The 23,753-nt window shown below is 43.1% G+C and overlaps 1 protein-coding gene across 3 annotated transcripts in view; it reads right to left on the minus strand.

Moving 5' to 3' along the window:
* Nucleotides 1–23,753, minus strand: part of LOC144093698 (coronin-2B-like) — a 188,798-nt gene that overhangs the window by 8,179 nt on the left and 156,866 nt on the right. For all 3 annotated transcript variants that reach the window (XM_077627298.1, XM_077627299.1, XM_077627297.1), the window contains 7 exons: nt 23,000–23,164; nt 20,684–20,803; nt 19,093–19,197; nt 17,731–17,940; nt 13,309–13,422; nt 10,014–10,216; nt 4,490–4,748 (listed from right to left, as the gene is read on the minus strand). In XM_077627298.1, coding sequence (XP_077483424.1) covers nt 4,490–4,748; nt 10,014–10,216; nt 13,309–13,422; nt 17,731–17,940; nt 19,093–19,197; nt 20,684–20,803; nt 23,000–23,164 — 1,176 coding nt within the window. The remainder of the gene's footprint in view (nt 1–4,489; nt 4,749–10,013; nt 10,217–13,308; nt 13,423–17,730; nt 17,941–19,092; nt 19,198–20,683; nt 20,804–22,999; nt 23,165–23,753) is intronic.

Consider the following 23,753-nt stretch of genomic DNA (forward strand, 5'->3'; position numbering starts at 1 on the left):
TAGCTGAGTTGAAAAAACTGGTGTATATTGAAACCTCCAGCACTAAACGATGTCTGTGCCTATGGTGGGCGGCAGGCTTCACCGCACTACACAGGTGGCTGGTGTTGGAGCGCGAGTTTCACATGTACATGGCAGATGGTGCAGCGGTACATTTTGATTGAAGTCCGCCGGAATCTCTTACATAAAAGGGCACTTAAAAATCGCAGTCTGCCTTCGCTGAGTTTTCATCTGCTTGTCAAGGACGCTCGTGGTACTACATGCATGCGATGTGCTGGGAGCATCTTAACCAGTCCAAATGGTTAATCCCAGTTGGTTCCAACTGGGATCAATTGAATTCCTAGTTGGTTCCAGTTGAAACCAATTGGGAACCAACTGGTTCCGGTTATAACCTGTCAGTTTGGTTCCAAAACCAGTTAGACTGGTTTATGGTATAAAACTACTTTGTTAAATCACGAAAAAATTTAAGCTACATGGCTTTCAACAGGGCGGAGATTGGGGAACGAAAAAAAGCATTACTTCGTGAATTTTGTTATATCAAGGTTCGTCTTAGTACTCTTGTCAATGCACAACTGCTTTGCCTTTTGTGTACATTGCCCATTTATCAGTGCTCCAAGAGGGGATGATTTTGACACCTTCAGCGTTGCCACTATTTCATGTACAGTCATAACTCTCAACATGCCAGTCACAAAAATGTGGCAGTTTGCATGTCCTAACAGCTGAACACACTGTGGTCACGAGCGTCGTCAACTATGCAATGTCCACAGCAAAACAAAGGCCTCCATCATTGATCTTCAATTAGCCCTGTCCTGTGCCAGCCACAGGCACCCTGTTCCTGCAAATCACCTAATCTCACCTGTACACATAACTCTGCTGCATCAGGCAGCTGGTTATCTGTTATTGTACTACTTGTTGATCTTGCCCAGGTTCATTTCCTCTTCACTTCAGATGACGCATCACTGCCTTCGTGCTCTCTAATTGATGCTCTCTTTTTATCTCTTCATTTTACCCCATCATTTTATTCTCTGATGCCATGCACTCAGTTATTTTCTTTGAGGTTCAAGTTTTGGCCCCACAAGTTGAGTACTGGTAGGATATACAACTATTTCTTTTTAAAAAGAGGGAGATAACTTTTATTTCCCATCTCAAGACCGAGCCTTCTGAATCGCCTGCTTGGTGGGCGTTACGCTGTAACTGGGGCAACTTAAGAATTCGTGCTTGAGGGGTGTCTGTAAACTGCTGCACAAAACTCGAGGGTGCCTGCCAAATGTGCTAGGACCTATTCTTATTCTCTTGATACATTTTCTTATGGTATGGACCGGCAGTCATGGGATAGATGTGCTCTCTCACAACTTTCAATACTTTGCTACCAATAGTAGCACTCTTGTTTCCTTGCCATATTCTTGAACATTACTTTAATATTCTTCATATAAATTTTTAAGCCTACAACTGTACTCTGCTTCTATGGGCCCTCAACCATGCAGTGGTATTCCTTTCGAGTTATCAGGGTAGCGTCATCAGTAAATCTGATGTTATTCAGCTGCACTCGCTTGGTCCTTATACTGAGTTCTTACCGATTCAACTCTCTAATGCCTCCTGTGAATATGCAGTCAGTGACAATGGTGAGACAAACCGCACCAAATGTGAGTGGACGCTACTGGAAAACCTTTCTTGACTGTATCTAAATGTACTATCAGCAGCGAAAGTTTACAGGATGCGCATTCTCGTAAAAAAACTGCATTGCCTAGCAACCCGGTCGCCTGGCATTGTTACCAGTGGATCGAGCACGTATGTTCCCTTGTACCTTCAGACATTTCAGGCAATTCTTTTCCACATGCTTGCATTCTCTATACTTTTTTTGCCGCACTGCCAGACTCGTGCTGCTCTCTGAAGCAAGCCCTGGACATGGTCTTTTGGTAGAGCATCCGCCACACTGTGATGCTCATCCTGAACACCGCAGTACAAGCTAGCAAAGCAGCATGCTTCATGGCTAGACCGCAAAAAAAGAATACAATTAAGAATGCTGCACTTGTGATGAAGCAGCAAACCAAAACTAAAGTGAGCTGCAGGCTACTTTACAAATAAAGTAAGCCTGCTGAAGGGGAATGCTCTTAGAGCGTATGTCGTCAGTTTGCTGATTGCTAAGGAAACTATTGGGGAAAAACGCCTACCCATTTATAACCTGCTTTTGGTCATGGGCCAAGATAGAAGGCTGCTCCCTTAGTAAAAACTGGCGGTAAACTCTCCACACAACTTTGATCTTGAAAGGCTACTCGGGAGCTTTTCTGATGTGCACGCATTTTACTGTAGGTTCTCTGCAGTTGTCAGATAATTCGTGCTGAATTTCGTAGCTGGGCGACGTTTCATAGCAAATAAATTGTTTAATTTTATTTAATAGAAAACTAATTTAAAACTTTCCGATTTCGTTACCTCTACCTCTATCAGAGAAGTTTCTATGGGCAACCTGTGACATCACGAGTTGCACACATCGATATTCATTCTGCTTTTGCTAAAGGAAGGAAATTCAAGCTTGATTTTGGTTATTTCAAACACATAATTAGTGAAGTTATCATTTTCGGTCACCAGTCTAACTGTTCGATGCATACGTAAGCAGTTTTGTGACAATATCTGAGACATTTGTTGGTTCCCTTTGATGTCATGTATTGGTCAAAAGAGTTTCAGTTCTGTCAGTTCCGGTATTGGTTTTGTGTGTTTTGCTGTTTTACGATTGCTCATTATTTTGAAGATATTCTAATCATGGGCAACAAAAATGTCTCATAAGAATTGTACCAATTTTCTTCCAGTCAATGAGTTCCTGGATAATATGTTCGAAATTTCTATAGATTTTGGTCGTATAATACATTTAGCAGCCAACAACCTGACAAGGGATGAGACATAAGAAATGCAGCGACTTCTTTGCAGTGCCTAAAAGCAAGGAGGACAAGCACCTTAACTACAACAATGCACTTGCATACAAGTGGGCTGAGTCTGGGGAAGGCAGCATCAAGAGCAAGAACTCTGTGACAGCAGCTGCCACGGCAGCTTCCCCTTACACTGGCAGCTTCCCCGCAGTGTATTAATGCAAGCAGCCAAAGAATCCGAAAACAGTGAGAAAGAGACCCCAGCTACTTCCGCCATTACCATCAACAGACCAGATGTGCTGCAAAGTTTCTTCTGCACTGAGGACAATGCAAATGCGGACAGAATTTTTTGAGTTCTAGGAAAGGAGCCATTCAGACCTTGTGCCAAGAAATGCTAGTTGAAATCTTTATCAAGTAAAAGTGGCAATAAATATGCCTTTCTACCTCATTCAACAGTTACATTATTAAGAATTAGGTGGTTCGGATCATGTTTTCCTGAATAATACGTTTTTACATAATTGTTTAAAAATGTGTCAGTGAGGTTCAACTGCATAATTATTCCGCTTCGTGCCATGCTCAGTCACAGCTTTAGCAGTGCGGTTTAGCATGGATGCACAATGTCCACGTCCTTTCAGCCATTCCGTAAGTTTGTCAGTTTCACCAGTACCTACATGACAGCACATAGGGCATGGCATCATGCATACTGTCCTGGGGAACATGCCACTGAGCAGTTGTTGCTTGATGACTTTGCAGCTTGCTAGACAATAAATTTACAATGTGCACTTCATAGCTATAAATTGCACATGCCAGTGCTTAACTTGTTCCACATATCTGAACTTTGCACAATGCTCCTAAATAAATGACGAGCTTACCACAATTCAATATCACATGTCCTCACTTGTGACTTGAATAAGTTCATATTAAAAACAGTGAGAAAAAATTTGGAGAGTAACTATTAGCTGATCATGGCATTACAGTATCTTTGAGATGCGTGATTGGAGTGATTCTAAACATCGGGCGCAGATATCCCAATAAAAAGGAAAATGAAGGAAATGGATCCAGCCCTACTGTCAGATCTTTGGTCAAGGGAACATGTTGACACCATGGAATAATTATGCACAATAACATTCATATCACAAACTTGTTTTATCATGACCAGGCTAAAAGCAGAAAAATAATTCCATATCGAGGCCTCAAATAAACAGCACTTGCAAAACCTTCTTGTTTGTTTGTGCTAGTGCTGGGGGGGGGGATCATTTTTATCGCAGCTATAAGCAGGCTTCTAATGAAGAAATTAACTACACCTGATATTATGCCGCAACAGAAGGCAAGCTACCTAAGCTCATAAACTGCCCTCAGAAAATGCGCACCGAGTTCATTAATAGTGTGTTCCTGCATTTTTATGCTTGTGTGTACGACTACCATCACATATATGTCGTACAGCAACAACTGCAAATAAATGACTATTAAATTCTTTCAGGGCACGTCTCACCCATTTGTTCGCAAGACACTGTTGAACCAGCTAGCAAATTTGTGGTCTAAGCATTGATCAAATGGTTGCAAGACTAACTGGTAATTCACCCAGCCTTTCTATGTGTCGTTGTTTGTGTTGACAGGTGTTTGTGACTAACCTCTTCTTCCGACTGGGGTACTTCGCCATCCATTTCGGGCTCACTGGAGCTGCTGTCATGGTCCTGAATGGTGACGTATGTGGCCACAGGCAGGGTGTGGCTCGCAACCACATCGCAAACGGATTCCTGCTGCTGCGACCGTGGTGCACTCACATGGCGCCAGCCATAGTGCTGGCCCTGGGGCCGCTTGATTGGGGTTGTCAGGGCCACGTTCCCACCGATCGTCATTGCGTGCGGCAGCTGCTGCCCAGAGTTTCCACTGCATCAGCAAGGATAGGGTGCACAGATGTCAGACGCCCAACAACTCTTAGCGGCAGCTGTGGTACGCTTGCCTCGTAGTCTACAATTAGCTATGTCTTGTCCACCGCCTACAGCACAGCCACTGCTACTGGTCTTTCACCACGCCTTTCAGTCGGTTTCGTGCTGCTTACTGGCACAAAAATTATGCAGGAGGACATTTGGGCTGCTTCAAAGTATAGTAATGCGGAATCCAGGAGTTCTCTTTTGAGCCAAGAGGAACCAAAGTTTTTTTTTTTTATGGCGCAAGGGCATCTATGCCCAAAGAGCGCCATGGCACTAGGTATTTTTCGATTACGCAAGGCGGTTTTTAATATGTGCTGAGAAATTCCACGTGCCTTGACTTCTGTCCTCTCCTGCCTCAGATGAATGCCAAAAGAACACGCACACACACAGCCCCTCAGAAAAATGGCCCAATTCAGTAATAATAACTGTATGTACAGTGAAACAATTTGCTAAAAGAAGTTACAGTACAATTAGTCCAAATGACAAAAGAAGAAGTGGGTATAACAAAAGGTGGGGGTTAAGGCATACATGTAACCTTAAAAGCATTTCAAGGAACCCAAGGGTTCCACTGAACCCAGTTTCAGAACTCCTGGATGGTATATAGCTCTATGAAATTGAACAGCATGAACTTAGCATTGCAAAGTGAGCATGTGCATGGCACAAGAGCCAAGAGCTTTTACTATTGATCTGGGGTCAGTTCAGGAAGGAAAACTTGAGAACATTTACAAGCATCAGCATCAAGGAAAGGGACAAGTCGCTCTTCCAAATGTACACCTAGTACCCAAAGAACAACATGACATAGTAAGAAAGAGGGGCACACTGCAAAATGAAATCTCTCCTAAGCCTGGCTGCAGTGATGACGCAAAATAGATGAAGGGCCTAATAGGGGCATGACCCACCACTTGCTGCACCTGTGCCTCAGCAACAGCTCGGCATAATTTTCCAACTGCCGAGGGCACCTCCGAGTGATAAGCCCAGTATGGCTGCGACGTATTCTGGAAGCGCCCAAGGTGGGAATGCCCACTATGACATGTCCTAAATGTGTGGAGCTCGAAATGAACGGGTGATCGTTACGTGACGACAGCTGCCTTGTCTTTCTTGATACATTGCCTTGACGTCACCTCCTCTCTTCTCTATGCTATTGCCATGCTCTGCCAAAAAATGGAACGTGCTCAGCCAGAAAAATAGTGTGCACATGAATGCGAAGGGCACCAAAGCAGTACACGGACTTTCAGATGCAGATAACCAAAGATTAAGCATCTTCTGTCAGATCAGCATCTGTTACAATTTATCTGTACAACATGTGCCGTTTGACCTCGGCTGTATCTGCACTTGCCATTGCATTAATAAATGTAATGAGAAAGCGAATATTATTAAAGTTGTGCTATAAATACTTATGAGTAACACTGAAATATTTCAAAGCAGAAGTTGACCACTGTGAACACTGGCATCATTAGCTAACTTATGCCACCAGTGCACAGTGTGGTTGTGACCCCAGACAGTGGTGGTAGTGATGGTGGCAGCCCACTTACAGGACACTTCCAGAATATGGCTCCAACTATCAGTTTATATAAGTGTCGATTAACAGCCATAATATCACACGAGTCAAGTGACACTGGTGCCAAGCAGCTTGCAGCTAAACTGACAAGTGCGACAACAGGCTAGGGCAGCCCACAAGATCAGGCCACTGCAGATCGTGTGGCAATGCCAAGTGGAAAGTGCCCGCAGAGGGGGACTATGTTAAAACATAACACAGGAACCGCTTGATGTTTCCTCGTCGTGGGAAAATGCTCGCATGGTTTTACCCTCAGATGGACGACCTGATGAAGAGTGGCACGTCAGTCTCTGGAACTCAGTCCAACTAGGTCAGATTTCTGATCATCCTCACTATAGCACCAGTAGATGCTAAAAATTCTTGACGAACATGCAAGCACTCACCGAGTGAAGCACCGAGTGAAGCACTGCCACACACGGAATTTAAAAAAAAGATTTCATCCACTGCCGAGGCAAAGGACAGTGTGACATATGTGAACTGAGTGGTTCAGCAAATCCAACTGCACAAGCAAGTGAACCAAAGTTTCCCAACCAGAGGAGACGTGAGACCACGTTTACATTTTTTTTCTGTGATGCCAAGAAAAGAGAAGTAACCAGTGCATTATTTAGCGCAACATCTACACAGGCCACTAAGATATAACTACAGCAGCACTACCGGCTGCCTAATAATGAGGACAGACAGCTTGAGCCTTGAAGGTGAAAGTGACAAGGGCCTTACGTTCAGTGGGACCTCTATTGACCTCAAGGTAAGCCATGCTAACCGATGGGCAAGTTGGGCTGACATGATGATGAAGCAGTGCAAGCGGAAATGCGCATTGTAGTTTGCCATGTCAATTGCAGCGCCGTAACACACAGCCTAGCGGGAGAAGCAAGCAGTTTTTGGTCCACTCGTAGTGCTTTTCCACGCCACCTTCATGCGCTTATTGGCATGAGCTTTCGCGCTGTGTCAAAGCTACACGTGCTGTGAGTCAGCTATCTGGGCTACGCCGAAATAGCTAGGTAATGAATGTCGGCCACATGCGGGCCTCTGATTATTCAGAATGTGCTCCTGCCTTTGTAGCGGCCCAAGCTGCTGACGGTAACCATTTTTATTTGCTGAATGGAAAAAATTTCAGTGCCACCTGGGCAGCGCAGGTTCCTTGCGGCACAAGGACAAAGAAAAGAAAGAACATAACCTCATTCTTAAAGGTAAGCATGCCGAGAGAATGATCTGCAGTCAAACCTCGTTACGACAAACACTGATATTGTGAATTATTGGCCGTATCGAACTGTTCTTAAATATTTTTAACAAACACATGCATTTCGTATTCTGTACATCAAACGCGGTTTGCCATATCGAATTGCTGAGCCAAGCTTTGCCGGTCGGGTGGCAGACGGCAGGCTCTGCCTCACTGCATGGTTACTGATGGTGGAGCGGCAAGCGTTAGCGCCATGGTTCACGCTTCATCTCGCTTTGCCAACTGCGTCGCAGAAGATATAGGGGCTAAAAAAGCTGGTAGCCAGTCAGTCAGTGCCCATTTGCACCTCTCGCCCCTGTCGACAGTGCCCCGGAACCAGCAACACGGTCGGTTGTTGTAACTTTCCAGCAGCGATCCTCTGTTCACGTTGACTGTCGCGGAGGAGAAGTAGTGAAAACGGCGATAGCTTTCATCCTGGCATCCGATTTTTTACGCGACACCGCTGTAATGCGAGGAAAGCACCCTAGCTGGTGTTCGATCCGCCGCCTCGTGCTGTGGTGCTGTGCGGCGAAGCCAGCTTTACTAGCATTTGCCACTCGGTTTTTTGCGGCCTCCGAAATCGCCGCGAGCGGTTTCGAAACGGTGCTAAATCTATGAAAAATGTGTCTCCCAGTTGCTGTTCTTCCGCAGATTAAATTTAACTTCTCCATCGCAAGTTTTTTGGCGGAATTTTACGTTAGGAATTTCCGCTATATCAAACTCTTTTACAATTTTTTTACCCGTTCGCTATAACAAGATTTCGGTATCGTAATCCCACAGCCGTTTTTCATTGTCACAAGCTCCAGTATCACGACTCTTCCCACACAAGCATATGAGCACACTGGAGCTTGCTTGAACAAACATGAGAAAGACACATGTCAAGGCGTCAGTAGAACTTTGTTTGTTACCAGAGTCTACCTTTGGAGAGAATTCAGATGATTAAATTATCGCATTCACATCATTACATCTTTCTTACTGATGTCTACAAACATATCATCAGAAAATGAGAACACACTGGTCCTTGAAAAATGCAAAAATCCACGATTTTTGACGGAACATTAGTTTGGTACAGCTCAGCAACATTGTCATATTTGCCTCAAACTTTCAGGAACATCTCACCAGACTGCATAAAGTGCTAAGCACAATTCAAGCATTTCATTTGATGCTTAAAGGGACCGACAACTATATTTAAGGACCCAAGTTTTTTTGCTGCAATCGAAACCTTAGCGTGCAACAAGCCTGATTTCACACTTTCGTCAGAAATGTTATAGAAGATTTTCACGGAGAATTTTTGAATCAGTAGATACACTTCTTTTATGTATCCCGATGTTGGAAACTGATTGGTGAGTGCATCAGCGATCGTATGCTGCCACACGCGAGGAACCAGAAAAGAATACGGCCCCAGCTCGCTAGACAGTAACTAGATAGATTTAGTACAGCTAACATTAAATTGAGGTTCTGCATGCAGAGCCATTAATGCACACTGCCGTAGGTCTCGTCAACAACAGTTTTAGTGACCTGTGCCACCACTGCGTCTGACAGCTGCAAAGCACTGTGGTGTCATCTAGTAAGTGCCACTCTAAGAACTTCAATTCAGCGATATGAAAGAAGCATTGTTTTTTAAGCTAAACTTCCTTTATTCCTTTTTCACATTGAAAGATGCATTGAAAAAAGCATAAACTGTAATGAAACGTACAACTAACACTTTCAAAGAGAAACTTATCTGTTTAACATCAGCGCATTTAAATGATGGCACATTAACTGAACTGAAGTCAAATTTAACCGAGATTTAGTCACACAGTGAGATACACTAGTAATGGTTAAGTTTCACTGTGGAACATTGCTCAGTTTGTTTTCGGAATTTTCAATACCAAACGAAAATTATAAGTCGGCGTTTCACTGGTACTGCAATACTCGGCTCTCCCATTGAGAGACAAGATCTTTTAGTTTCTAACCTAATCTCATAACACAAAATGTTTTGTTCAGTTGTCGCTTTGCCAGAGAAGTGCTAAGATACCCCTCAAGAGCTATTGGTTCCTCTCAGAAACTATTACTCCCCAGCTATGTTCTCAGCTGTGAAGATGTTGAGCTAACGTGAAGAATGCAGAGGTTGTAGCACACCTACCACGAGCAATCAATAAAAATGCAGGTCTATTCATCAATCTATCTGACAGTGTGCCTATTACTGGTATTCTATCCAAGACTTTCCCAAAATGCTGATCTTTGCTTTCCCAGAATTTCAGGTGGTGAAGAAATTAAGAATGCTCACAGATGCACTAGCACTTCCAACGATGGCTGGTAATAATAATAATAAAAGAAGTGGCAAATGGCAAATTCCAATGCTGAAAGCAGAGGCAGGACATGCTTTTGTACAGGTACCAAGTCAAACCGAAAACATGCTATGCTCAGTTTCACTATGCTCAGCACTGCAACAACCAGCTACAACTCACTTGACTGCACTGTTGTTGCGCTGTGGTGAGTCGTGACTGTTCTGATCGTGGTGGTTGTTGTTGTGGTTTGCTTTCTCCCGATAGTCCACGCTGTTCCCTTGCGAGATGAACATGAACTTTCGCTCGTTGTTTCGGTCGGCTGTCACGAGGTTTCGTTCAGAGTTGTACATCACCGGCTTGTGAGTGCGGGCACCTGCGCCAGTCTGGAGATTTCACAGTTTCATTTAAAATGCTGCTCCATCTCATTGCCAGCACTTAATTTTTCAGGAGAGCAAGGAACCAGTAGAATGTAACGTTTAAGCAGTATGTGATGAAGCAGAGTACCTTGAAGATGGCCTGTGCTTCTTGGCGAATCAGAAAAAGATTGGCTGGGTTGAGTGAAAATGAAACCACTCATTCAACTAACAAGACAAGCCCTAGCTGTGTTATTATATGTATCAATAGATGGCTCCAACATACTGCACAATAAGCATCATAACTTCTATATTCTCACCACCAAGGCACGAAAGACATGGCGGTTGCAATGTCCAGCTGAAGTGCGAATCATGATGAGAGCTTGAGCTCAGCTCGTGCTTCTGAAACTGCTGCATGCGACAGCTCCACGCAGCAGAGCAGGAGGGAAGTGAAACAAGCAATAGTTTGTGTCCCTTGTGTGTCGTCATTTGTTAGCACCTATTTTTGTAGCGATAGCTACATTACGGTAGCATTTCGAGTCTTCAGCGTAGTGGCACGCCACCCTGTGACTGTGTGCCACCCTGTTTTGCGGAGCAGCTGCTGGCGGTGCGGCGCCGTGGCTGATCACGTGACCAAGTTCCACTCAGCCAGCTGCAGCTATCGCGTTAATCCAGGTTTAACCAGAGCTAAACCACCGCCAATTTTTCATGATGTTTTCTCATGTCTGGTGACCACTTCCTGTGGTGACCTTGAACTACAGTTTGACCACACTTACCCTTTAAAACAGCCTTGTAAAAGAAGGTGAGCCAAACTTGACTGGTGAAGAATATGCACATGACCAGGCACAGTTTCCCTGGATTTGCTCAGGGTCTCGCTGAATGTCTCTTTTTATGTAGGTTACTGGCTTATCAAAGGTGTGCTCTCAGCAAAAACAACGTATCTGCTACCTTGGGACATTAATCTATCAGTCTAGCTTGACTTAGCTCTTGCCTGTTTGTGGTATGAAGTGTAAAGCCTGCTGAAGTGTAAAGCAACCCTTAAGCGGAGTATTAACAGAGCACATGCCCAAGGAAAGGTCAACTGTACTGTGCTGAAGAAAAAAGCATGGGAAATGTGGATCAAGGAAAGTTACTGAGGAGGCACAAAACTATGGATATGGTGGCTTGACATAGTCACAAATACAAACTCCACGTTTGATTATAAGTTTGGTGTGCTTGTGCTGGAGTGGAACGGCATGAAAGCCTCGTAACACGTGAAACAAAACACATGTTGTCCAATATGTCATGCCAAATATAGCTGTATGACTACTTAGCAGCAGAGCACTAAAATGCCCAGAAACTTCAAGTAAGTGCTTGATGTTTTTGTTTTTCACGTTTGTTATTTTACCAGCCCAGCGTTGTGTGTAAAAGAGCAGTGCATCTTACAGCCAGACTATGACCGATACATTCACGGTTGAATAGATGTTACATTAGAAGGCAGTATCCTGATAAACATAAGAGAGAACAGACAGTATGCACAAACACATTTTCCTTTGGTATGTGCGGAAAAAAGAAAGCAGTTCCAAAGTTCTGGCTCACAGTGACAGGCCTGTGAGCAATGGTCCTTTAAGGTAGCAGGGACTATTGTAGGCAGTGGAACCACAGATCATACAGTGAAAAGCATTTACACGAGCTGTAATCTGAGCATGCACAGTAATGCCGACTTAGATTGACAGCACAGCTCTTGTGAAACCATAGCTGATATTGCGCTGTGAACCATTTTCTTTTCATTAGCATCTTTCACAGTTATAGCAGAAGAACAGCAAAGCATAGAAAGAACTCTTTATAGTACATACACTAACTAGGCGATTGCCCATCTGCTTTCGTTCAGCTTTGCCGGGACATTTGCACCACTCAGTTCTGTTACCAGATGGCTGCTCACACACACAAAGCAGCGAGCTGAGCAGGTTGTTATGAATTGACTACGTGTTGGAAACTATGTTCTTATCAATACATTGAGTGCTTGAAATAACCTTGCTTTGCCAACTTGCAGCAATGCACAGGCGCTGTGAGGTGCAGTTTGATATTGAAGGTGGTTCCAGAATAAACTGCTGCACAAATCACAGCAATCATTCTTGCTTAAATGTCAATGGGCTCATTTAATTGAGGCTTACAATAAGACCAAGACAATATGGCTGAGCACACTATGATTTGTCCAGAATGCACTTTTTGACCCTTGTTCACCAATATTCACAGCACATGCTTTGTTTTCGTGTGTTGCAGGAAATTGAGAATGACATCATGCTTGCGCATTCATACTTGCACTGTAACTGAAGTTGGTGGTATTTTCTGAGCCATCTTTGCCCCCCTCCCCAGGTCTCGCTTGTGCTTCAAACAAAACGACCACCCTTAGTTAGTCGTGTTGCATTTCACAAGTATCATGGAAATGCAGATTAGTATTTCATTCTGTAGTCTCATTGTGAAGTTGTTGCTTCATCTTGGCCTGCATACGCTTGTGCTCAAAACTTTGCTCCCCCAGCAACTGCTTGTGCTAAGGTGACACATGTTTGTCCCGTGTGTGCTGCCACTCCTGCTCCGAGATGGCTTTTAAGGCACACAGACCCTGGAGCGCGACTTCAATAACACAACTTTGAACCATGTCTTTTATTGAATGATGTTACAGTGCACCATGCAGCATGGTTCTTATAGTAGCCCCCAACATCCCCTCGATCTGCGCCCTGACATTTCTTGCTGGTCTCAAAATATTGCCTCTGCTTCTAAGGTATGCTGTCCCACTCATGTAATCTCTCTCTCTCCCCTCCCCTAACCTATTCCTTAGTTGAAAATGTCACATGAGAGGCTGAAAAGATCATGGTTTGCATATACATAAGTTACATCCCATTTAAAACTGCATGCTCCACATCTCCTGCGAACCTTTATGCTGCAGTCTATAACTGAAGACAAAGCTGGTATATGCAACTCAAGTCACTTAGTGTTGCAAAAACATGTCATGCAATTTTAGATGTGTGCAACAAATAAGCCATTGTGCGAGTGTGTCTATGAGGGGAGAGAGCAGGGGGTGCATGATTGCTGTAAGCGGTCGGCAAGAGCATCTAGGGTAGCAGCAGGTATTGTGCACATACCTTCATCGAAATCAAGATTGGGTTCCTGTTCTTTCCACTCAGCCACTCTTCAGCAGTTAAGGCTGGTGTCGGCGCTGCTGTGTCTGGGAAGAGGTCATCTTGGAACTGTTCAGACTGAAAAAAAAAGAGAGAAAAACAATGAACATAGTACTTAAGCAAGGCACTAACATGCGCAGTTAGTGTAGGACAGCAACTTTATAAGAGCACATTCAAGAGCTAGCTGGTGAAGCATCACAATAGAGGAAGCTGTGCTACAAGACAGAATCAGAGCAACCGCTGCGAGAACTGAACAATGGCTTTTGACGGCTTCAACAACATGCCGCAGGCTGCTGACCTGGTAAAGGTCCTTGGGAACTAACTTATTCAGGTATTGCTGCAGGTAACTGCAGCTGTATGCCAGCTGATGCGCTCCGTAACAATGGCATGCAATGGACACTTTGGTTTATGAATATTTGCACTGAAGAACACCACCGGAACCTGTGTTTTACAGTTTTGATGTCATTTGCAATTTTTCCAGCTTGAGGTCGACCAAGACAGTAGGGACCCTGTTATTTTATTTTTCTGGCTTCACACTGGCTGGACAGGAATTGTGTCAGCCCCCAGCAGCCCTCCACCAACACCCTTTGATCGAATTAGCTCAGCTAATCCAGGATATACAAAGCGAAAGATGTCATGTTCACCGTGCTCGTTGGTGTTGACAATGTTCTAGGCGGCGATGGCTTTGAGGAAAGGAAGGGCCCATAACTGGCTCCCTGGATATGTGGACACCTCATTCCTGATTTGATACATGTGGCTCCACTGGCCCACGGAGCAGCGGGTAGTGCGCCTTTCCTTTCGTGAAAATGAACTGCCTTTGCAAAGTTGACAACAGCCAATGAACTTTATGAACGCTGTCGGCTCACTTGTTTTGTTTGGTTTTTGAGGAAAGGAAATGGCACAGTAACTATCTTACATATCTCGGTGGACCACTGCAAAAAAAGAAAGAGAAAACTGAAAGTTGAAAGTTGGATTTCGAGGAAAGGTGCTGGGCAGCAGGGGACTGTGGCTCAGTGCTACTAGTGGCGCATGGGCAGTAGTGACTAGGGAGCGAACCAGAGAGAAACATGCACGGCAGCGGGGAATGGAGCACGACGCCGGGTTCGCAAGAAGCGCGGTGTTGGCTAGCGTAGTGAAGCTTTTCGCTTCAAAAGGAAAATCTTTGAAGCAGTGTAGACTGCAACACTTGGCAATGACACGTGTGTTAATGTCCATGAGGACTTCTGGGGAAAAAAAAAGAGTTAAGGTTTATTGGGAGCAGCTTAATGCTTGTTGTTGCATTGGTTTTTCTGTACTCCCCATCACAAAGTGCATGCTCATTGCTGCTTTTAATTAAAAAAAAAAGCTTTCAATAAAGCTCAATTGTTAGCTTGCACATGTCTTGTGTTCACCTTTCCTCATACTCTCTTCCAGTCTAGACATAGACCAAGTTTTATTGACAAGTTAGTGGATTTTATTTCTCACCACACTGTTTATATGCATATAGAGGAGATTTTAGGAACAGATTCTACTCATGAGGTGGCTATTCCTTCTCGTGGTTTGAAATATGAAGTGCTGCATGAAAAAAATAAAACGACTAATTATAGGAAGAAAACTAAGTGGACATGACACTGAAAAAGATGAAATCCAGTCCACTCCTCGCTCAGGTACCAGACAAAAAGAAATAGAGAGAAAGCCCTCCATGAACAAGGTTTGAACACATTACAAAACATGTACATGAGAATTCATGACACCATGCAAAAGAAGAGACAAAAGGTCTAACTGTGTTTGGGGCAAGAAATGACAAAGCAGGCCACACTTGGTTAGGAGTTCTGCATGCTTTCAGTTTAGGACAACATACTTTTAGTCAGCATTACCTTAATGCGAGCTTTAAGGGCTTGATTTCTTTCTTTTACAGTGAACTGTGCACAGCACAAGATCTGGCTTAATATCTTTTACTCATGAGGCATGCACAAAAATCTGCATTATAATGATAATCACCGCCACTGCCTGTCCTCACTGAACTTCAAATATTGAGTAGGCTTTGAAGCTATGTTCAGTTCTGACTCAGATGTGACATAAAAGGGTTCAGCAGGACAGCGTGCACTTCATACTCCTATTTCAGACATTGTTCAGGGAATTTACAGCAAAAGACTGACAACAACAAAAACAAGCAAAAGCAAGAAGCCAACAAACAAGAAGTGTCGATCCTTGTGGCATCATTCATCTCACATTTGAGACTGCCTGTACTGAATTTTTTTTCAAGAGTGTACTGCCCACCTGGTTTGCTTCTAGACTGAGCAGGGTGGCTTATTTGTGTCATTAGCATTCAAAATCTCTCAGATTTTGAATCTTAGATTTTGAAGCTTAGGACTTTACGGGATGCTAGAGAGCGCCACGACATGGCTTTGAAGCAAACCCCTTGTGCTGTGTATTTTTGACAAAGGCTCTACATGCAACTTGCCCTGCTGAACAATTTTCTAATCCAGAGACCTGGCAGCTCTTTTCCAACAAACTGAAGTGTGAACAAAAAATAAGTAGTCTGTAGCATTGACAGCAGGCCAGGCCTAAGGCGCAATTTAATGTTACTTACATACTCTTGTACGAGCTATACATGGATGATGGCAGCCTTCACTACAACAGGTCCTCTGGAATTTTGCACATTTAATTCAGAAAGCTTTTGGATGAATCAGGGTCCCCATTGAATAAACACGCAAATTTGAAATCTTCCATGATGATCGATAGCAGACAGGAAATAGTACGCTAGCTGCTATCTTTCAGTGGGAGCGAAACTGTCACAGATGGATCCTGCGGATTGGCGAGTTTCTTATGGTGACTGATATAAGCAGTTCACACCATCATCAGCACATAACCAAAATTTTACATGGAAGGAGCATTCATTGACAGGCTTTGTGTAATACCATGTTTAGTTATATTACCTGCCTTTTTTTTTTTCCTTAGGTATTTATATAATATGATCCATCTGAAGACAGGCCGACCAAAAGTGTTTTTGGTGCACAGCCGTGTCACGTTAATATGTATGGACACTTGGTGCCCAAGCAAAGCTGCCCATAAAAGCGAGGCTATAATAATCAATCATGAAGGCAAGGAAAAAAAATTCAGAACAAACACTTTGTGAATAAGGTCTGCCTCTATGCACAGTGGTGAACTGCAAATTAGGCAAAATCTTGGAGCTTCAAGTGCATTATCTTGGTCACCATTATCTAAAAAATGCGGCGCAGTTAGACAGAGAGAGAGAAACACTTTAATGAAAGAGCAGATAATTTAGCCGACGATGCAGTTAGAACTTATTAGTTGGAACCTGAGAGTCCATGAGGCGTATGATGGTGCCTCATGGCATGCTGATACGTCCCCTGCTATGACTGTTCACACCCTACGAGCTGGTAGTACTTATCTGTACCCAGTGAGCTGAGAGCTGCTGAATGCATTTTGATGTCACAGACGCTGCTAAGAGAGCTTCTGTTATAGACACTCATTCATACATTCTTACAACATATGGCTAATGGAATGATGCATAGGCCCATCGCCTTTCCAATCTACTGCATGAAACCATCCCTCCCCTTTTTCCACCAAAACAAAACGAATCACCGCTAAAGCAGTTTTGCATGCACTGGTGTACTGCATTCAAAACACAGGAAAGAAAGCATCTAGTGGCCATGCCTTTATTTTGTCATTGTGCATATTTATGCTACCAGAATACAAAGGCCCCAATGAATTTGCATGCATTTTCAACTTATTCATTCTCCAAACAGTGAGTTTCCATGTTCAGGAGGTGAAGTTTGGTAGAAAAATTGTCCATAATTCAAGTTGTCTATATTAATAGTGGTCATATTAGTGCTGTGCGGCTGTATTTGCAGCTTAACAACCAAGGTGCCACAGCTTACTGCAAGGAAAGCACATGCCTGGCATTTTTCTTAATTCCAAGTTTGAAAAAAATTTCGTCATAGTCATAATCATGGCACTGTGCTTTCCTAAGCAAAATGGAACTTAGCACTGCTAATTATCATATTCATTAAAAAATAAAAGTGAAATATAAATCAGAAACCAATTGGTTTCAGATGTGATTTCAAGCTTCCAACTGTTTTCCCTAGCTTCATACCCACAGAAAATGCCACATCTTTATCCATGTTAGATCAACTGTGCAAGTACCACAAGCCAACTTTTTGTTAACCAAAGCCCACAACCGAATTCTTCCATTTGAAGCTCTAGCCAAACTGGCCCATGCTTTAGGCAGGTGAAGTGTCCACACATTAAGAGAGCTTGTGGTTTTATAACACCATGCAACAATGCAACACAGCCTAATAAGGCAGTCTCAAGGGTAGTTTCATAGGCAGGCACAGGTAGTCAGTTAGCTCAACAGTATGCTATATGTGATAATAGCAGTACCTTTCGGGGCACGATCATGGAGATGGGCTCACACAGCCCCCGGGTCGCGTGCAGCTTGTAGAAGCGGAAGACCTCGCAGCAACGGACATCGAGGCCTCGCTTTGGCATGCAGCCTAGCCCACGCTGGGGGCAGCCGGTGAGGAACTGATTCAGGTAGTGGCACCAGGGGGCCTCGTTCACCAGCTCATAGTAGCGGATGTTACCGTCACCCTGAACAATGTGCAGCCAAAGTCTTAATCATAATGAAAGCTGGCACTGAGATTACTACGGGAGGAGGAGCATGTAGCAATGTGCACAAGCTTGGCAATGTGCTTTTGATTGAATGCCCTGAGGATGTAAACAATGCTCTGATTGAATCTGGTTATTTCACTGAAAAGTCGCAGACCTAAATATTAATAACCAAAAATGGCTAAATGCTCAAACTGAAATAGCTTAGCCAAGGGTTAAGTTTAAACAGAGCTGGACAAATATGAATTGACAAATCCAATGCCTGTTGCAAAGAGGCTCACAGCTTGCTAAAACAGGTAGGAGACCTAGGGCAGATGAGTAGCATCACATTCCGCCTTTTGCATTATAGTGCTGTCATTTCACCTATCCTGCGTGTGAACTGCAATCCTTGAAATAAAATCACAGTACCGCTGTCACAGAATGAATTTCTTGTACACTCACTCGAGGGTTTCTAACTGCGTGCCATTTAGGCTGTGTTGAAATTGGCAGAAATGTCAGTTTTTGTGGACAGATATAAGCACCATCTTACTGTATGAAATTCCTAACTCAAACGCCCATGAAACAGAAAAAATGAAAGCAGCTGTTTGGATTAGAGTTAATACTGCATATTACAAAATCACTGTTGATGAATTGCTGTACAATTATTCAAAAAGCTCATTTTTTACTCACTTTAATGAATCATGTTTTAGTAACTGATCAGATACAACTTAATTAGATCTATAAATTGATTGCACATTCATTCTTGTCAGTGAATAGAGGTCGGTAAGTGATAGCTGATGCTGTTTCACATATTGTAGCTACACTGGACAATTGATGCATGCAGGTGAGTATAGCAGTACAGCCCTGTCATTATTTCCTTTTGGAAGTATGTGCATTAGGATGGGAAATGGATGCTACTGCTCTGAATTTTGAAACAAATGTTGTGAAGAAGGAGACGACAGCTCTTGTAACCATTTCTTCGGCACTGTGAACAGTGTAGTTTGCTACCAAGTTGCAACAACCATCTTGTGCCTTCCTCTACTCGCTGTTACTAATTAGTTACATGCAATGCTTCCAGTGACACTAGGTCCTGCTTTTCAGAGTCTGAGGTGCTGCTACAGTGGTTCTCTCATTAAATTGCTTTTGTTGACCAACCTTGCCAGCGATGTAAACCATCTTTGTGTCGTGGTCATAGTATGGAAACAGGACACCCGACGAAGAGTCAATGTTCTCTGTGCGCAGGGGCTTTGACAGGTCATGCTGAAAATACAAAAAATTTAACAATGTGGTTATTTCGGACACAGTTTAAGGGATCCCACTGAAGTGAACAGTTTCCCATGGCTACTGCAAATAAAATTACGACAAAAAGAGCAAGGGCGGTAGATTTTACAGGTTTTCAATCAATTTAATGTTATGGCCGTTTCCACTCTACGTAGTGTGGCACTGCTGTGATGTGGCTAAGAAGCTGTGATGGAATCACCACAGAGCGCTAGCATTCCTACCTCATCCTCATAGACTAGAATTTCAACATCAAAAAAAGAAAAAAAAAAAGATTCGAAAACACAAATGAAACCAGTTAGTTTTTAGTCCATTGTTCAGTCCAGGGAACCCCTCTTTTCAGCCACAGGGAGCCCCAATAGCTTTCAAAAAGTGCTGAGGAACCAACTCCACATATCTCGGCATCTGTCCCTTCCTGCTTAATGTGCAGCAGATGCAGATGCCCGTGGCAACGGTAGCTGCCAGCCCGTGCTTTTGCCGGTTGCCCATACCAAGCTGTGCACTGCTTTCGGGCGACAACTAGGGGCGTGGCTGGTCATTTCTTTTTTTCTTTTTAGAAACAGTCTCACCATTCAATGACACCAATGCGTGTTCCTCTCGCTTACGTCTAAGTTGTTCTTCCAGCACACTGGAAAAGCATGCTTGTCACAAGCTTTTCAGTGTTTTCATGTGATGGAGCCTCCTCATAAGAGCCTTCGTCCCATTTTCGACTTTTTTTGGGCCGTGGCACATTCTATGAATCGACCTTTGGATAATTCGGGCATTTATTCTGGTCCCTTGAAATCCAAAGTAATGGGGTTTTGCTAGCCATCATACTATTTTTAGTTGCCATTCATGCATCATTCATGGATTTCATTTTGTTATTCATTCTGAATGACTGCATTACAGGTTGCATAATGATATGCTGTCTAATCAAACAGTATGCATTTCTGTGCACGTCATGTTTTATTTATATGGTGCTGAGTCCAGTCTAGTTTTGTTTATTTCAGTTGCAAGGACCACACAGTAATTTCTTTTAAAAACAAAGTCAATAACATTTGTCTGTTTATCTTTCCCGAAACTTCTTTTTCATACAAAACAGTTATTCGACACCCAATTTGATATTCTTTGACATTCTTTGATGAAGCCATTTTTTTTCTTCATGTTCATATTCGATTCTTATACAAAAATTTCAGTATTCCTACAAATTTTCTCTTGTCTAGAATTATTACCGAATTACTTTCTTTCAAATAAGAAGAAAAGCAGCACTAGTAATTTTTTCTTTATTTTCCTTTAATTTCAGAAACTGTTGGCTTCTTTCTTACTTGTGGGAGATGGGTTTACATTTCAGTGCATGAACTATAATATGATATTTTAGCATAAGAGGCCACACTTCAATGACAGGAGAACAAGAAAGAGGGAAAAATATGGCCATGTCAAGTTGGGCAGTGGCTGAAAGAAAGCGCATTTTTTTGCAGTGGGGCATTACCTGAGACCAAACTGCCCATTGCCTGTCACTGAATCTTGAGAATCCAGTTGTAAAAAGACGACCTGTGTCACCCAGAAACACCACTTTGGAAGCCTTGGACCCCTGGTGACAGACTCCTTCCTGCAAAGTACATGAGTCATGCACTTTTGGCTTTCATGGACACCTCATGTATTACACAAACAAAGTCTTGTGTGATTTCAAAAACGCACAACATTAGTCTGGAGAGCGCGCCGGAGCCGCCTGCCCAGGCGCTGCATTTTTTTTTTTGCGCTGCGGCTTCTACGAGGCGCCGCATGGCGCCGCCACTGCATGCGGCCCCATCGGCGCATACAATTGTGACTTTATCTGGTCGCCTGCCCTCGCTCGCGCTGACGGGAGTTTCACCTCCTATATAGTCTTGCTCCGTGATAGGTATTCAGAGCCACCGGGACTATTCACACTGTTTCAACCTGCTAACAATCCAAGTTTGCCAATGCAGTATCCAGGGGTGCAGCTTAAATTGCATTTTGCTTCAGTTTCCAATCAGACCATCTTGAATTCAGCTAAAAATGTCACATCTGCAAGCTCTACTATTAGTACATGCTAAAGAGACATTAACCAAGCTTTGATGAAAAACATGCCAAAAATGCAAAATGCAAGAACTGAAATAACCTTTTCCATGGGCAGCTTCCAAACACTATATCAAAGGCTCCATCAGAGACTATGCAGCCAAAGCATAGTGATCTCAAATAGAGTCTCTAAGCAGTCAGGTAACCTATAGCACTACTTTACGGCAGAGAGGTAAGTAAAAAAAATAGTTACCACTGTTGGCAGTTTCTCAAATTTAAGAAAACAGGTGATAAAAGACATACTGCATTTAAATATACACATTTTATGGCAGCCATGTTACAAAAATGTTAAACAAGGATGCTACAGCTGTGTGTGTAAGCATGACTAATTTATCACCAGGCTAGAAAGTAGGGTAAAGATTACAATTGACTAAGTTAGTTTGCAAGGTAAACTATGCAATGTAGCAAAACGCCTCACAATTTTCAATGCTTCCATATTGTGTTCCTCGAATGGCAATATGCATATATAAGTGGATAAGATTTACATAAAATCTTAATTTGCATCATTGCAGTTCAATTTATAGCGAGGTTTTACACTGAACTAAATTTATCAAAACAAGACTGGCAATACAGAACTAAGAAAGCCAAATAAATGTCTTTGTTTTAATTTCACATTTCATGCAGAGTAATCCACAGCCTCCTGAAGGCAACACCATATACTGAAAACAGTTTATCGTCATATATGAAACAAATTCTGTTCCCTACTAGATCAACTAATGTGCCACTTCAGCTACTAATGTGCCACATCAGCTAGGTCTGCAAGTGAAAAATCGTTGAGAATAGACAGTCATCAGGACAGCAATCCAGTATTATTGTCTAATGGATCACTCAAACCAAACTATTAAAACACCTTTGCATGTGCCATTTTTCAAATCCGGTACAACAGTTATGCTACAATTTGCCATGTTTTGTATCTTCTGACCTAATAATGCACTTCTTATCAACTTCAACACCTACACATGCAAATACTCTCAATGTGCAAATTTTAAGGGATTTGCTAATTCGTGGATGAAAAACCTTTAGAAATGCAAACCAAGAAATAGTTGCTCAATATGGGCATATTCTTGATTTTTACTTTTCACTGAATCACATCCTTAGAATTCCGTGTTTTTAATAGTAAACATTTAAGTGCTTAAAAATCACCAGTGATTGTCTGTTCAAAAGCACTTTAAGCATTCTACACTTTATGCTTTGTCATACAGCCACATAATGTTTTTGTTCAGTAGTTCTAACTGCAATAGCACTAGAGATCTTGTTCAAGAGAAAAACCGGCATCCGTGCATCTCTGTGATGAAGAAGCAGGTGCCCCACCTGTCACAGTGGGCAACCTGCCACTGGGTTGTGGGCAACCTGCCCGCCACGCCATGTGGCAGTGGAATGAACTGAAATAAATTCAATGCAACTGCCAACTGTGTAATTGGCTGCTGTGATAGCGTATAGTGCTCTCATGCTGTGGGCGGGGAAGCTGATCTGTTCGCGCCGCCACGGGTTCGAAACACAGTCACGGCAATATTTATTTTATTGCTGCAGGTACCCGAGAGGCTTCGGACAAACCTTGGATTTTCCAGGATTGCTACAGTGAAATAGTGCTTTCGCACTAAAAATGGCTTTACAGCAAGTTTGTAGCCTGCAGGCGTCATGTGTAGTTCGTGTTTTGGCTGTCACATAGAGAAAAGAAAAACGTAAAAATTAGCTGTTGGTGTCTTACCCGCACTACGGAGCACGCCCTTGGGTCGATGATTCGAAGTTTCTTGTCCTTGCACGTTGTCGCCAGCAGGCTTCCATCACGGTTGAATGACATGGAGTGGATCGAGTCAGGATGGCAGTCAATCGTGCGCACCACTTCACCATGGCTAACGTCCCATACCAGAATCTGAGCAGGCGACGAAAAAAAGAAAATGCAGAGAATTTCTCCCCACAGTCCATGAAGTCCACTGCATGCGACACGAAACATGGAATAAGAGTCTCACTGCTAATCAATATTCACCATATATCAATACACTGGAGCATATGAAAAAGCTGAAAATCTACATATAGTGCAATAATATTTAAGACCCCCCCCCTTAAATTCCAAAGCAGTTTCCAAATAGGCAACGGAAATTACTATTCTCCATGGCACACAGCTGCGCAGCACCATGATACTGCTGTTCCCTTCTGCATACAGTACGTTTACCCTAGCTGTTCTTGGACCATGTGCGTAGCTGCACTTTTGTAATACATACGAAACGAAAATATTTTTGCTGCAAGGGGGCGCCCCGAAAAAAGTAAGAGGACACCACACGGCTATTCTATTCTTGAGCAAACTGCATATATAAAACTTTTTGTGCAGAAGGAATAGGCAGCGAAATTACGAGCTGTATCTCTACTAAGCACAGGAAGAGCCAGTGTCGCGCATATATCTGTGCTAGGCAGACCCTCTATTCCCGACTATGCCCCCGCCGGCTTTTTCTCGACATTAGCAC

This window comes from Amblyomma americanum, chromosome 6 (genome assembly GCF_052857255.1).
Source record: "Amblyomma americanum isolate KBUSLIRL-KWMA chromosome 6, ASM5285725v1, whole genome shotgun sequence".
In the NCBI taxonomy this organism is placed as follows: Eukaryota; Metazoa; Arthropoda; class Arachnida; order Ixodida; family Ixodidae; genus Amblyomma; species Amblyomma americanum.